Source organism: Electrophorus electricus, chromosome 12 (genome assembly GCF_041902795.1).
Source record: "Electrophorus electricus isolate QZ-2024a chromosome 12, ASM4190279v1, whole genome shotgun sequence".
NCBI classification, from domain to species: domain Eukaryota; kingdom Metazoa; phylum Chordata; class Actinopteri; order Gymnotiformes; family Gymnotidae; genus Electrophorus; species Electrophorus electricus.
In genome coordinates, this window is record NC_137508.1 from 4,723,868 (window position 1) to 4,740,000 (window position 16,133).

Here is a 16,133-nt window from a genome sequence, read left to right on the forward strand (position 1 = left end):
TTGGAAGTGAATCCTTAAATTCTTAACCTTTGCACAGTAAAACCTCTTATTTTTTTAAAGACGTTGGAATGTTGAACTTGCATGTCTTGCCCAATTAGCTCTTGGTGTGTTAAAAAAAGCATTTTTCATGGCTAATCTGTATTTTAAGATAATCACTCTTACAGAGAAATGTTCACTATATAGCAAAACTTTGAAAGGCAATATGAGTCCAGAGCAAATAACTTGCTTCAGCCAAAATCTACTCAGATGTTTAGGGGCAAGTACGTTAAGCACAGGTGGCTGTTCTATAGCTGGGGCCATAGCCTGCTAATCCATCCCTGCAGTGAATCATTCTCCTTTAAAGAAATGGACAAGTACATTTAAACAGGTATGTTTTATTTTTATTTAACTATTGTCTAAAATATTACATTACCACATGCAATTAGATTGCATTTAAATCACCCTTTTGACAATCCCATAAATCGCATCAAGAAAGTGACCTTCAGAATATATCTAGGATGCCACAGAAGAGGCTTTAACGTGTGTTCCAATCAGAGCAGATGGTTGGCACCCAGTGGATCTGGACTGTAATCTTCAGTATGACTGCATGAACTGAGTCACACTGCACCGCGTGTACTGCAGTAGCAAAGCACGGAGGTGCGTGACGGTGACTGCTGTAGCCACACACTGTGTTTTAGGACTAGTGGTTTACAGCTGTGCAGTGTCTTCTAACGATCGCTACGGCCGTATTGGGTAACTTCACTGTACCCCATTGGCAGCAGGAGAATGTGTTGTGGTATGTGTGTGTAAGAATTTTAAAGATACAGTGGCAGGATGCTTGGTTGCTCTAATATGCCCTTATGTCTAATAGTGGGAATGATGTGACATGGGGGAATACAATTACTCATCCACAAATCATATAATGTACTTTGCGGTTAGAGATTTTAAAGCAGCAGAGTCCGCTGGTCTGAAGTCAGTATAGGTCACTGACCTTAAAGTGTCACTGTAGTCATTATACGGTTAACACTTAATCAGAAACTGATTTACACAATGCTTTCATTGTTTACTTGCAAAAGAGACCAATCAGTGTGGACCAGAGCAACCATTTCAAGTGACGAAATTGGCACAGTTGGTAACACTCATTTTCCTGACATACTGCATCTCACAATGCTGTAATCCTTTCCATCCTTGTAGAGCTTGGACCCATATGTCAATCACTCATGATTGTGGAGCTTGGACCCATATGTCAATCACTCATAATTGTGGCGCTTGGACCATATGTCAGTCACTTATGATTCACTGTTTCAGATCATGTGAAAACTGAGTAGTTATAGACATCTGCAGGGAGGTAATGTTGTAGCACTGGCTGAATATTACTTTGAAAACATTAAAGTAGTACTGTGGTAACATCCTAACGTGTGTTCAAATCTTGCGGAGCGCACGTGCAGTTTCCTCAATAGCTTCACGCGGCTCACTTGGAGATGGGATCTTCAGGTCAGTCGGCTCCACACCCCAGATTTGGGTGGCATAGTCTGTGATAGTGCGGTCACTGGAGAATTTTCCAGAAGCAGCAATGTTCTTAATCACCATTTGAGTCCACTGCTTTTGATCCTGAAGCACGTAATAAATATAGAGAGAGCCAGTACAGATTTCGTCATATAAGTAGTAATACTGTACAAAAGGTATTTGTAAGCTCAGCATTGAAAGCAGTGAGCGTTATGAAGCAGGACACATTAGAGAGGATTCTGGGAAAGTGTGCGTGTCAATAGTGCTTTACCTGATACAGAGCACTGACTCTCTCCTGACACTTGACATATGACTCATAGTCAGCAAATACCTTAAAACTGAAAGAAAATTAAACTGAAATTATTAATACCTTTAGAGCAGTCTGTGTGATGCATTTATGTATGAGTGAAGTATGTGAGAAATCTCAAGTGTGTACTTTTGCATGCAAGCGAGCACGAGAAGAATGTATGTGTAAATTAATTACCGGTCATGCTTGAACAGCATGTCAGTGATGTCATTGAACAGCTCAGGGTGTTTGGGGGAGAAGAAGCCAGTCTTAATCTGATCAATGACCTGCTTCAGCTCTGGCATTGCCATGTAGTACTGCATCGCGTCATAGCTACGCAAAGAACACCGAACACACTTAGAATGAGCTCATATGTTTCTGCCTTCCGTCGTACAATCCCACCTTCCGTTCCCTCCATACCCCTTCTGGTCCAAAGCCAACACTTGTTCCACACTCATGCCAAAGATGAAGAGGTTTTCCTGGCCGGCCTCCTCCGCCATCTCCACGTTGGCCCCATCCATGGTGCCGATGGTCAGAGCGCCGTTCAGCATGAACTTCATGTTCCCTGTACCTGATGCCTCTGTGCCTGCGGTGGAGATCTGCTCAGACAGGTCTGTGGCAGGTATCACTGAGTGCAAATGCACACATGCACACAAGCAACACAGAAACACAAAAACGCGTTATAATGAAAATGAAAAGGCCAGTGTACTGAAAAGAACATCCACGTGCCTATGATTATGCACATCCACAAACAGTACCTGGAGTGTGACTATGAGTAAATGGACAGTGTATAGTGTGGGAGTTTTACCTTTCTCTGCAAGAGAGACTCTGTAGTTCTCCAGGAAAATGACTTTCAGCTTATTGCCGATAACCGGGTCTTTATTGACGACATTAGCAACAGAGGTGATGAGCTTAATGATCATCTTAGCCATGTGATATCCCGGAGCAGCCTATTCACCCAAACGCAAAATAGGAATTAACACTAAGAATGGAAAAGAGGGAACGAGAAACTGTGCGTAGCTGTATGTGCATGTGTGCGTGTGTGTTTTACCTTGCCCCCTATAATGACAGTGCGTGCTACAAATGGTGCAGCTGGGTTGGTCTTGATGCCTGTGAGGAGGTAATGCATCATCACAGCTTTTAGAGGAGTGTCACGCCCAGCATATAATCAATCATTTACACTATAGCACTCTGAGCATGCTGACAAGTGAGCATGACAATGTACACCCAGCTGGGGAGTCAGGACATGTACATGCAGTTGTACATGTGCACAGCAGAGGCAGATGATGAATGAGTGGACTGTCTCTGTGTGTGTGTGTGTGTGTGCACATACGGTTGTACATTGTGATGACATGAAGGCAATTAAGGAGCTGCCGTTTGTACTCATGAATCCTCTTCACGTGAACATCAAATATAGATGCAGGATTAATCTTCACCTGGCACTCTCTCTCCAGATACTGAGCAAACTTGAGCTTATTGTCCTAAACACAAGATAAAAATGAATGAACATAAATGAATGCATTCACAAAATGAATGTATTCATAAATAAACTCATGCTTACATTTTATTAGTGCATGTATGATTACATAACACAGGCTAGACTAGTATTGCCAGTAACGATATGCATCAAGATTTTATTATTTCTTAAAAATAATACGTTAATAAATAATAACAAAGACCAATAACACAATCAATAGACAGAGTTAATATCAAAAGTACCCATAAACAGAAAAACAAACAAAAATATAATTCATAAATACAGCCAATAGCTTCTAACCTCCCACTATCAGGAAATGATTTTAATATTATTAAAATTATTAAATTAACATTTTACATCCACATTTAACCAAAATGTCAGCATTAATTTTTTAAGTAGCTGACTGAAAGTGCATGCCCTTAAAAAAGGGTTAATGATCCAACGCCACCTGCTGGACATTGCAAATACTGCATTTGAACGCATCATTTACATTTACATCCGATGCTTTTTATCTAAAGCGTCTAACAGTTACGACTGAACACAACTTGAGCAATTGAGGGTTAAGGGCCTGGTTCAAGGGGCCAACTGTGGCAACCTGGCGGTGGGGCTTGAACTGGCAACCTTCTGATTACTAGTCAACTACCTTAACCACTGAGCGACCATGTTATCCAAAGCGACTTTTCAAAGCAATTGAGGGTTAAGGTCCTTGCTCAGGGGCCCTGCAGTAGCAACTTAGCGGTTAGTGGCGTTTGAACTGGCAACCTACCACTGCTCTATAGCAAACACTATAAATGCTCATAATATCGTTACAGCCGTTACTGTATCCATTCACATATCAGTACGAGTGTATTCGCAATATATTGATACATTTATATTGATACTTTCACCCAGCCCTACCCTTCACTGCCTTTATTTTCCACAGACAATAACAGCACCCCACGTATTCAGCTAGTTTTACAACAACTGTACTCATGCACCCACATCCAACGCGATGTATTTGAAGGGTACGCAGCACTCCAGACATTCTGCATCTCTCCTGTGTGTGTGCTCCAACCTGTTTAACTTTAGCAACATCTCTGATGAATGCATCAACGTCCACTAGATCATTTAGCTTCTGTAACTGTGTCAGGTCTTTCACGTAGTCCTCTCCAATTGCCTGCACACACAGACAACCAGAACATTAGAAAACAACAAAAACAACAACAAAAAAAAAAGTCAGGACAGCATTCTCAATGATTCTTTCAGTATTTGGAAGTGTTTGTATGTGTTTTGATTAAGAGAAAGAAACTATGTTTAGTTGTGTTGTGTTGTGTGTGTTTGTTACCTCTGCAATCAGATCTGCCAGGCCTGGGTTACAAAGGAGAAGCCAACGTCTTGGTGTGATTCCATTTGTTTTGTTCTGGAACTTTTCTGGTTCCAGTTCACTGAAGTCGCGGAATCTGCAAGGAAAACATATCAATCTGTACATGTGTCGACTGTGACAGTTGTGTTGATGTATGTAACTATAAAAGCATATAGTTGAGGCAATATTGATATCTGTTATGTCAGTTATACACGCGCACATGTGACACTCATGACTTTTCTAAAAATGTTAGTCTGAGTCTGTATGTATATGCGGTAATGTCAGTTTTGATCATGCTGGAGACAGAGTGTGTGTGTGTGTGTGTGTACGTGTGTGTGTATGACTCACGTGTCTGTTTTGATGATCTTGGAGTGGATCTCGGCAACGCCATTAACGGCGTGCGAGCCTACAATGCAGAGGTGAGCCATGTTCACTCTTCTTCCCCACTCCTCCTCCACTAGAGACATCTTGCGCAAACGACCCATATCCCCCGGGAACAAGGATGCTATGTGCTACACATACAGTCATAGTCAGGTTTGTTTCATATTGAATATGAATGTGTGTGTGTGTACTTACATCCAAATGGATCTGGTTGATCCGGTATATGATCTGTAAATGGCGTGGTAGGAGTGTCTCCAGGAGCTGAACTGGCCAGCGCTCCAGCGCCTCGGGCAGCACTGTGTGATTGGTGTATGCAAACGTGCGCTTAGTGAGATCCCATGCCTACACCCACCCACACACAAATGTAATTATAATTAATTACAAACCAAAACATACAAGGGTTTATAAAAAACAATATCGTTTCTGAACTATATAGTGTTGACAGTGTGGAATGAAGGCTTTAGAATTCACACAAGTTGCTTCTAAATGTACATCGTTCTCAAACCTGCAGCAGCCAAGTAATGAAGATGTGTGTAACATCTGTAATATACTCATGCACAGCAGTCAAGCACATCTGCCTTCACAGTCACACTCATGTCCTTCCCTCACATCTATACGAGTGTGCATCTCTCACCGTGTCCCACTCCAGTTTCTCAATGTCCACAAAGATCCTCATGAGCTCAGGGATGGCCATAGCAGGATGAGTGTCATTCAATTGGATGGCCACCTGAGACACACGCGCAGGCACCATTTTAACTCTATTTCCTCTATAGTCATAAATTGCACTGCCAGAATTACCCGAGCTCAGTGGCAACGTGCAATACAGTGTTCAAAGCAGATGAACTGTGCACAGTACAGGAGGAAAGATATAAAATATACTGTGGTGGTAGGGGAACCTTCATACACCTTATCAGGGAAGCTTTCAAAAGATAGAGGGGTGGAGCTATTCTTCCTCGAGGTCTTGAATCGTCGAATCACATCCTGCAGCGTTGCTGCCACCACAAAATACTCCTGCTTTAGTCGCAGCTCCTTACCTTCAAAAAACTACAACATCCACAACACAGCACTACTAATGTAATCTCTTGTAGAAAGTCAGCTATCAAGGTCACAGCTCATATTCAGTTAAATGCAGCGTGGCTCAACATTGTTCTGCAATTTTTATCTTCCAAGGTTTAATGCTGCACTTTAATTTGGGTAGGAAGGACCAAGAAACACGTGTCTTTATAGCCAGCAAAACATTATTTAATTACACACAGCGCTGTTTAAACTGAGTGAATAATAGTCACTCAGAGCAAAACTCACATTGTCATTGGGGTAAAGCACTCGGGAGATGTTCTCAGCCAGGTTTCTGTCCAGAACAGCCTGAATGTAATCACCAACATTGACTGGAGATAAAACAATAAAAGTGAAAGCATATAATTCTTGTGCATTTCTTTAGAAGCCATAAATAATAAATATTAAATCACATCTTCAGATGCATATCTTTGTCACCTACAGTCTCGGAGGCTGAAGTCATTGGGAGCACGGGCAGACCACAGTCTCATGGTGTTCACAGTATTGTTCATGTAGCCAGGAATGGGAGTATCATAGGGCATAGCCAATACCACCTAAAGACAAGAAATCACACACAATATCGCCCTTACTCAGAAATCCTCCACCAAGTATAGTTGCAGTAGGTGTACTTGTTGTTTGTGAAGTGCTGGTACCTGCGTGTCAACCCATCTGGGTCCCTCCTCAGTCTCTTCCACTCGTCCATAGAAATGCACCGGAAGCATGTACTCAGGGCGGGCCTTTTCCCATGGATTCCCATACCTCAGCCAATCATCAGCCTCCTCCACCTTAACGATCAAACCATACATTTAATGTAGGTATCCGTATATATCTTAAATGATTAATGAAAGGTGCATAACAGTGGTAGAAATTAATCTCACTAAGGAATGTCACTAATTACAAAACACATTTCATTTACTTGTTGTTTTGAAAGGTATTCAATTAAACTTTTTTGTTGTTTCAGGTAATGTTTTACTGTTTGGTGGTTGAAAGCACCTTTAGATAACTTTGTTATCTAAAGAACATTAATATGCAAATTCGAAATATTATTAATTTGATAAATTCTAGATTAATAACTTTTATCCATATCACCACACAGGTTGAATGAGCACACTGGATAAAGTTCAGGTATGCATGTTTGCACTAAAAAGATTACTAGAAAACCAGCAACACACAGACACACAGACACACACACATACCCTCTGACCCTGTGGTGTATAACTCAAAAACAACCACCAGAAGATTGAAGCGTGTTGATACTATTGGTTCACTGTTATCAGCAGCATGAACCTTGTGTACTCAGAGGTTAAACTCCTAACCTCGATACCCCGACGTTCAACAAGAAAAATAAAAATAAAATCAGTGGTGCACACTGACCAGGGTGAACATGCATCTATCTACACTCACACACACACACACACATACACACGCAAATCATTACCAGTGACTGTTTATTCAAGGTTGTGACAAGATTGCAGAAGACAAAGCTAACCGATTACAAATTAACCTACACTAAATCGGACCGTTATATAAAGTCACTTTCCAATGGGCCAGTGACCTGCAGGGTTGAGGGATAGCCTTGGGATGTATGTTGGAGGTGTGTGTGTGTGTGTTGGGGTGGGTTGGGGGAAATTTGCCTCTAATGAAACAACAGCTGCTTTGCATTATCTCTGTAATAGCTCCTCTGTATTGTAGACACAGCTCCAATGTGTGTATATGTGCATGTTTCTGTGTTTGAACTGTCAAACAAAAAACAATGTGTGATGGTATGTGAAATGACACTTCCAGAGGGCTCTATTAGCTTCTGATAGATCTGGCAAATGCTCAAACAAAACAATGAGGGTCAGCAGGGACAGTAAGTTTGAAATCAGCTAGTTTACCTGCCAGCCATCTTTGATTTTCTGGTTGAAGATTCCGTACTCATAGCGGATCCCATAACCATATGCAGCCAAGCCCAGTGTTGCCATGGAGTCGAGAAAACATGCTACAAACAATTTGATCAACATGAAAGATTTTGGATCACAGTTGTCATTGCGCCAATTTGATATTGAATCATAGTTAACTGTAATCAGCATGTAAGTGCATAAAGCAAATTTGCAATTAATATTCTGTATATTTAGAACCGATCTGATGCCATATTTGTCTGAGATCACTGAATGAATCCAGCTTTGAGAACAAAAGTGTACAATGATGCTCCATCTACACTGTACATTACAAAAATGAACATCATGAGGTCAGGGGTTATAAGAAAAATGTGATTTGAAGGGAATGAGAGTTTATATATATATATATATATATATATATATATATATATATATATATATATATATATATATATATATAATTTTTTATTTTTTTTTTGTGTATGTGTGTGTGTGTGTGTGTGTGTGTGTGTGTGTGTGTGTGTGTGCATTTTACAGGACACTTTTCTGAGGTTTGTTCAATTCATTTCTCCTTCCAGGGAAACTCACTGTACTCACTGTATCCACCCCCCCCCAAAAAAATGTACAAATGTACAAAATTACACATGAACAGACTGACACTGCCAAAGGCTTGTGTATTCATTCTTTCATTCTACTTTTGGGACAAGGAGGCCTCTTAATGAGGCCAGTGAGAAAGGAGGAGGAGAGACAGAGCTAATAAGGTAGGAGAGAGAGAGAGAGAGGGAGAGAGGGAGAAAGTGAGAGAGAGAGGGAGAGAGAGAGAGAGAGAGGGAGAGAGAGAGTGAGAGAGAGAAAGAGAGAGAGTGAGAGAGAGAGAGAGAGAGAGTGAGAGAGAGAGAGAGAGAGAGAGTGAGAGGGAGAGAGAGAGTGAGGGGAAGAGAGAGAGAGTGAGAGAGAGAGAGAGAGAGTGAGAGAGAGAGAGAGAGAGAGAGAGAGAGAGAGGAGAGAGAGAGAGGGAGAGAGTGGGAGACCTGCCAGCCGACCCAGTCCTCCATTTCCCAACCCAGCATCCTCCTCCATATCCTCTAAATCCTCCATATCCAAGCCCAACTAGAGAGAGAGAGAGAGAGAGAGAGAGAGAGAGAGAGAGAGAGAGAGAGAGAAGCAAGTTAGCAATTTATCCCTTTTTGGATCAGAGAGCAGCAAACATACAATGTACCCAGTAACAAGGCAATCTGTGCTCCCGGTTTCTCTCTCTCTCTCTCTCTCTCTCTCTCTCTCTCTCTCTCTCTCTCTCTCTCTCTCTCTCTCTCTCTCTCTCTCTCTCTCTCTCTCTCTCTCTCTCTCTCTCTCTCTCTCTCTCTCTCTCTCCCTCTCCCTCTCATATATAAACAATACACACAGACAGACACACAGCACCACTCACCTGGTAGATGGCCTCATCACAGGCATTCTGAAGTCCCAAACTGATCATGGTGTTCTGTAGCGCTCTCCCCATATAAAACTCAAGAGAAAGGTAATACACACGCTGCAAGACACAGGTACATGTTTGAAATGAACTGGCATGACATGCAATGGAAAGTTCCATTATGGTTCTAAACAAATAATAAAAACTCATGTCGGTGTTCACTGTTAATTTGCTTTTATTTTTTGTTCGTGCCACCCGGTCTGGAGGCAAATGGGGCCCGTGGCTCCCAGTTTATCTGTCTCTGGTAGATAGGCGTACTGCATTTCGGCGTTTTATAACAGCTACTTTGACTTTATCATGAGCGAAGATCTGCGGTTGCATCGCAGTCGTCATATACTCCTGACTGGGACTGACGCACATAATGAAGCTGGGGTGGGTGAATCAGCAGGGGTGTGCCATTGCTCCGTTTTTCCTTGCACACTTTAAATTCAAGACAGCTGTAGGAGAACGACCGTGCCAATACCTATTCCCTGAGAAGAATAAAATTCTACTGTTTTTGAGTCATTAACCGCAACATCCAAGAAGACATCTTTTGGAAAAGATTGAGCGATTCAGTATCGTCGTGCTCTTTGACAAACAAAAGGGATTATATCAGAGGGTCTGAATCCAGGCCTCACCTTCGGGTCCGTTTCATAATAAAATTGTTGCGTCCTGATCCAACGACCAACAAGGTGATCCCTCACCGTGTGCGCGAGAGCGAAGTAATAGTCTCGCGGCGTGGCAACGTTTCTGTCTTTCACTAAAGTGAAATGCAAGTGGCGATTAAAGCCCCTTTTCAACTCTGCGACATTCTCTACCCCGACAATACCTCTTATGCTTATCTGTTTCCGTTTTTCCTGGTCTGTGAGCGGAGTAGCCATGCTGCAGGTAGACGGGACGGTCGTTCAGCAATGTGCGCAACTCTGGCATGAACTTTAAGACCTTGATTTAAGTGAAGGGCGGGGGGGTTGGACCTCCCTCTCTCTTAGTGGTTGCTGTAGAGAACGTAGAGGTTTGTTTACGGGCTCAGCCGTCTTAAAAACCACACATTCATTCCACTCAACCAGTTTATTTAATATACTATACGGTTACAGAATGCACAATGCGCCAGTACATAATAGGCAAGAAACAGCGATAATAATAATAATAATAATAATAATAATAATAATAATAATAATACAACTTTTATTCACATTAGGGCATTGGGGGTTTATAATAAAGAAAATAAAATTACCTTCTACCACTGACAGCCACAGATTCACCTTCCTGTTCAAGCCCATTTACAGACACCTCAACAGTCTGGAATACTGTTGTCCATTTATAGGCATTTTTACACTTAACCAAACTGTAGTTCATCAGTCGAAGGAATGTACTTGTGCCAGTGGGTTGACAAGTTCAGTTTCTGTACAAGTGGGCTACCCATGTCTGCTTATGCAAACAGAGCCCGATATCACATTGCACAAAAGCATAACAGCCAGAATGTCCAACGTCCAGTGAATTGTGGACTCATCCACCCAGAGTCTCCTAACACTTCTACAACATACATATTGCCAGTTCATGAATGAGTTTTTTTCTCTTTTGGATTTACAGCTGTGCTGTTATATATTGCAGTTAATATCACAAATATAGAATCTATATATTCTACTGTAATTTTCAGACTTATAAATAGAAGCAGCACCAGTTTTTCAATAAAGTTTAGCCTGTACAGCTCTTAGGCAGTAACAAACAAGGAACAGAAACACAGACAGAAACAAAGATCGATACACAGACAGACAGACAGACAGACAGACAGACAGACAGACAGAGAGGGAGGCAAAGAGAGTATGGTGCATTCCTTTAATGTGTGTCTGCACACCAAATTATGGAAGGATGATGGGATTGTGTGTGTGTGTGTGTGTGTGTGAGAGAGTTTTTATTGATTACTGTTAAACTTCATGACTCTCCTCAATAAACTCAGTGGGACTGGGACTGATTCAGCAAGGTAACATGTCTGTAACGAGGGCGCAGTGGAATTAGAGTTCATACTCCAATTTCTGATTTTCAAAGCTCCATTTGACAAAGCATTTGTAGAGTTAAAGTAGAGCTCAGTTGTGTGCAATAAGTGAGTTAATAGTGTGTGACAGCCAAATATCCTCAAATTTCTGCAAAAAAGCCCATACGCACACTTCTGTCGGCCTCAAATGCGTGAATTAACATTCAACACATTATACTGACCTTAGCCAACAATTTAAATTTATAATGGTAAACTCTATTTGAAAATCATAAAGGTTAAATCCTATATTCTTTATACACCCATAATTTGTCTCGACACATTTACCTCTGCAGAGAATATTTGATTATGAATAAAAGTACAAAATCTGCCTGGACTCTGTTGCTGATAGAAACAGAGACACACGTCTATACACATTAGCACCGACAAGACTGTAATAATAATAATAAAAATATGTGTAATAGAACTGTTGTCTAGATACCAGTCTGCTTCATCATTGGTCATTTGGTCTGTTCTGTGAGAAGTATTTCATACTTTTTCAATTAAAGTGCCAATCATAAAGTGGAATAAAAGCACAGGACAGAACATTTACTAGCGAATGTTTGCCCTGGGCCACATGAGACTTGAAATACATAAATTTGGAATATGGTGCCATAAGTAACAAATATCCCCAGTCAGAGGCTCAATTTTTCTGTTCTGCTTTCTGTGTCCCCCTACTGGACATTATTAGAGTGAGCTTGTTCAAAGTAAAAGTAACAGTGCACTTTGTGTGTATGTGTGCAGTAGCACTGCACACAAACAGCTTTAGACTGATTATTATTTTGTCTTATCCATCCATATGCATTTGTGTGTGTGTGTGTGTGTGTGTGTGTGTGTGTGTGTGTGTGGTTCAATGAGTTCGTCGTTGTGTCCATCTTTAACAGACAGAGCCTGAAGGCTCTGACTCTCCTGGTGTATAGAAATCTGGAATGGGCAGTCCAGTGTGAAGAGTAACCTGCATAAACACACAGCAGAAATGTGGCATTGAGATCAAACAGAATACTAAGGTAAATATCAGACTTACTAATTGCACAGTCAAGAGTATAGTTTTTTTTATCAGTTTTATTTTAGGATAGTTGACCACTCTAAGTTTGTGATGGAGTCCAATAGCAACACTAAATGTTTTTGCAATGATTTCTGCTACTGCCAGAACAAACCAAAATGGCCTAATATACATTTGAAGTATGAAGCCCTCAACGTCTCCCATGTCAACCCCATGTCTTGTCGGTATGCCCGTGTTAGTGACTCTGTTACCTGAACGTTGCGGTTGAGGCTGATGGCGGGGTAGTAAAGGCCCTCTAGAGCATCAAAGGCAACAGGACCCTGCTGCTCATCGTTGATAAGAAATAACAGGATCCCGCGTGAGAAATCCAACAGCACACCCACAGTCGCCCCTTTACATATCCCTCCATCAGTCCTGCGAGAGAGAGAGAGAGAGAGTGTATGTGATTCTCAGACAAGATGTTCACAGTCACACACATAGACTCACATGCCCAGACTGACATTCTTGTGGTGGCATTTTTGAAAACACCCTACCCCCTGCTTACCTGTTGGTGTGGGAATTATTGTGCATGAACCAGGAGCGATTGTTGTCCACATACATGGCCCAAGCCTTGTCATCCTTCCCCAGCATCACGTCTTTCAACACGTCGCCCCGGGCAATCCCAAATGCGGGGTCTGGGTGGTTGTCGTAGCGATCGATGATGATCTCCCAGTAATGTACACCACGGGAGAAGGCTGTGTTGCCCATGACTACACGGTCGTCATAACTACTGCACGTGACTGTCAGGTTGTCATTGGATAGTACAATGTCAGGATGGGCTGATGCTGGGTCAAATGTGAACCAGGCAACTGCAGAAAGGAGAGAAACACAAACCCACATGTTATACTCTGACCACTGACCTGAGCTGTATACTACATAAGACATTATGGGCCTGACTGACAAGTGTTAATGAGGAACACACTCCAATCCAAAATCACGTGCATACACACGGAACAGACAAACACGAGACAAACACGAGCAACATGGCAACTCAAAGAAGGTGTAGAAGGGTGCTAGCAAATATGGAGGTAAAAATGATGAAGAAGAGGAGGAAGAGGATTGTGTTAAGAAGGCCATCCATACCTGCAGCTAGAGTTTTAATATCACATGGGGGAAGTCCAGCTGAGGTGAGAGAGACAGAGAGAGAGAGGGAGTAGGGGGTATAAAAGAGGGGAGTGAGGGGTGAGAAACAAAAAAGAAGGACAGAGTGATAGAAACGGGGTTGATGGGAGAGAGGAAAGCAAAGCAGTTGATCAGGGAAGCTGGATCTGCTCAGTGACTCATCTCACAAAACACAACAGTCATAAAGCCTTTAGAAGCATGGTATAATGTATTAGTCTTAACGCAACGTGCTAAAAATCCTATTTTTTCTACCCAGATACTATATCTCTATAATATATTATAATGAATTTGAGAGTTAAAGGTTCACTTTCCCATAAACAGTAAAGTGGTTAATAGTGGATGTATACTATTAAAGTGAAACTTTAACTTCCTGCTCTTTTTCATTCATGTAGTAGTTTTTAGGCAAAGCATAGCATTCATAAAGGCTTTATAACAGCAGGTTTTAACTGTAAGCTGTATCTATTTTACACCGTTTATGCAGACAGCAGTACCAAGACAGATAAAAGCATCATCTGAGTTCAGCTTGGTGCTTTTCTGGCTACACACTTCTTCAGACAAATCTTAGCTGCCAAAAACTGAACACCATCCAGCTTCCGTTCAAGAGGCAAGCATATCTAATGGCAAAGCGAGCAGGTGTGTGTGTGCATAGGTGTGTGTGTGCGTGCGTTTGCAGCAGCACAGGTAATGGTACTCACTCTCGGAGGTCTGCATGACCAGGGTTTTGCTGTACTGCCCGACTCCGCTGGCATTGAAGGCTTTCACGCGTGACTTGTACGTGCTGTTGAAGTGAAGCCCGTCCACCGTGCAGATCGTCTCCGTGCCAACGTACACTTCCTGTAGAGTGCACACACAGCAATCAACATTTCACTGAATCACGTTTTGTACTATAAGAAACAACAGACCTGTAGCATGGCTACAGCAAGCACAGAGCCTGGCTTCAGTAGTCAGGCTTTGAAAAACTGGAGCAGAAACGAGAACACAAGAACCTGGGTGCCCAAAAGAGAGCATGGCCTGTTTAGAGTGTGTGTGTGTGTGTGTGTGTGTGTGTGCGTGCGTGCGTGCGTGTGCGTGTGTGCGCGCGCACGAGAGAATGTGTATCTGTAGCAGCCTATTAAGATGTGTATAAATAGCAATATGCTGTAAAAGAGATCAAACATGCATCTTGTCACACAGAAATAATATGAGCCTAAACCAGTGAGAGTGCTTCTAATAGATAGTTGGATATAACTCTATTAACTCCAAGGGAAATTGCGTAGGTGAGTGCATATTTATGTATATACACTCATGAATGTGTGTAATGACATGTTTGTGTAGATATTGGTGTTTCTGTGCGCATGTGAGCAACACTCACTCTGAATTGGCCTCCGCTGCCATCATCCAGCTCCAGTATGTAGCCATCTACTGCGACGGTGGAGAGGGGAGGCTGTTTCCATGACAGAGTGGCACTGTTAGTCTGACTACAGCACTCCTCCAGCTGCAGGATCGGGGCTGCTGGCACTGCTCACACACAAGCATCAACAGAGAAGTACATCAGTGCATCAGCAAAACGGTGACTACACATATACAAACATCAGTGGAGCAGCACTTGTGCATCCTCACACATACATAAAAAACAGACACACACCTACATACACATGCATCAAGGTATCAGTACATGCACGCATACACTCATCCCACATACACACACACACAAACGGCCACGCCCGAACACATATACACACTCATGTTTATCAGCAGACATACGCATGTGTGCGCACACACAGAAATACAAACATACACATACACAGACACAGACACACACACACACACACACACACACACACACACACTCCTGCTGCCATCCTACGTTTGGTCTCACCCTTCATCTGAACAAAGTCAAGCTGATGGATGGTCTGCAGTAATGGGCCGCTGTCCAGGGTCAGGTCAAAGTCGCTGGTCATACGTGGCGTGAGAGTGCCCTTACCCCACTGGCCTTCCGTCATATGCACTCTGCGAATCAGCGCATCAGAGATCTACACAACACACACACACACACACACACACACACACACACACACACCTCTAAATGTTTGGTCATGCATAGCCTTATTAGCATGCGAGAGAAACCCTTGCTTATAATGGTGTTTTCTTTTTGTGGAAATCTATTTTTATGAGTATTCCATATTTACGACTGCCATTATGAGGTTATAATGCAGTAATGTGCTCTACAACAGTTAGCGATGTCTAATGCTATGCTTTTACGAATGGTATTTTTATAGCATTGTACTGTGAGAGCAGACATAGGGGAAGCGTAGCCTAGGTGACCTGCAGGAACCCGCTGGGGTCGTTCTCTTTGATGACCTCCAGGCAGTACTCCATCAACCCTGTCGTCTGCCTCAACTTCACTGTACAGTGAGATATCTGATCGCGCACCACCTGATAGATAGATAGATAGATAGATAGATAGATAGATAGATAGATAGATAGATAGATAGATAGATAGATAGATAGGTGGTGTGAGGAAAAGTGGGATGTAGTAAGAAAAACAGAGCAAAGAGAAAAGGAGAGGGAAGAGAAGAGGCAGATGTTAAACACTTTCTGACACACTTT

The 16,133-nt window shown here is 42.2% G+C and overlaps 2 protein-coding genes across 4 annotated transcripts in view; both read right to left on the reverse strand.

Annotated features, from left to right (window-relative positions):
• Window positions 1-383: 383 nt before the first annotated feature.
• On the reverse strand, window positions 384-10,692 carry pygl (phosphorylase, glycogen, liver). 2 transcript variants are annotated; one of them, XM_081724798.1, is made up of 21 exons: window positions 10,586-10,692; window positions 10,181-10,346; window positions 9,331-9,432; window positions 8,936-9,014; window positions 7,902-8,005; window positions 6,678-6,809; window positions 6,467-6,578; window positions 6,274-6,356; window positions 5,878-6,015; window positions 5,606-5,698; window positions 5,167-5,313; window positions 4,939-5,102; window positions 4,573-4,687; window positions 4,303-4,404; window positions 3,105-3,252; window positions 2,823-2,881; window positions 2,580-2,721; window positions 2,192-2,399; window positions 1,970-2,104; window positions 1,757-1,823; window positions 384-1,590 (listed from the first exon to the last, which is right to left on the reverse strand). In XM_081724798.1, the coding sequence occupies exons 3-21, from the start codon at window positions 9,400-9,402 to the stop codon at window positions 1,402-1,404; spliced, it is 2,289 nt and encodes a 762-aa protein (XP_081580924.1). In that variant the 5' UTR covers window positions 9,403-9,432; window positions 10,181-10,346; window positions 10,586-10,692; the 3' UTR covers window positions 384-1,401. The 2 variants fall into 2 exon arrangements, with proteins under 2 accessions (XP_081580924.1, XP_026875610.2); XM_027019809.3 differs by having other exon boundaries at window positions 9,990-10,346.
• The window catches only part of trim9 (tripartite motif containing 9), a 16,882-nt gene continuing 11,153 nt past the window's right edge, over window positions 10,405-16,133 (reverse strand). Inside the window, exons 4-11 of one of the 2 annotated variants that reach the window (XM_027019822.3) lie at window positions 15,849-15,959; window positions 15,403-15,556; window positions 14,896-15,041; window positions 14,240-14,378; window positions 13,506-13,544; window positions 12,928-13,231; window positions 12,635-12,797; window positions 10,405-12,335 (exon numbers count right to left, since the gene is read on the reverse strand). In XM_027019822.3, the coding sequence (XP_026875623.1) occupies window positions 12,258-12,335; window positions 12,635-12,797; window positions 12,928-13,231; window positions 13,506-13,544; window positions 14,240-14,378; window positions 14,896-15,041; window positions 15,403-15,556; window positions 15,849-15,959 (1,134 nt within the window). In that variant the 3' untranslated portion in view covers window positions 10,405-12,257. The remainder of the gene's footprint in view (window positions 12,336-12,634; window positions 12,798-12,927; window positions 13,232-13,505; window positions 13,545-14,239; window positions 14,379-14,895; window positions 15,042-15,402; window positions 15,557-15,848; window positions 15,960-16,133) is intronic. The other variant, XM_027019823.3, reaches the window with a different exon arrangement.

Excerpts from the sequence above, each read along its gene's own strand:
- pygl (XM_027019809.3), bottom strand. The coding sequence starts at position 10,232 with ATGGCTACTCCGCTCACAGACCAGGAAAAACGGAAACAGATAAGCATA. Across the intron at positions 4,405-4,572 it reads TGGCAGATCTGATTGCAGAG|GCAATTGGAGAGGACTACGT; the intron begins GTAACAAACACA and ends CTGTGTGTGCAG. Across the intron at positions 2,105-2,191 it reads TTGGCTTTGGACCAGAAGGG|CTATGACGCGATGCAGTACT; the intron begins GTATGGAGGGAA and ends TTCTTTGCGTAG.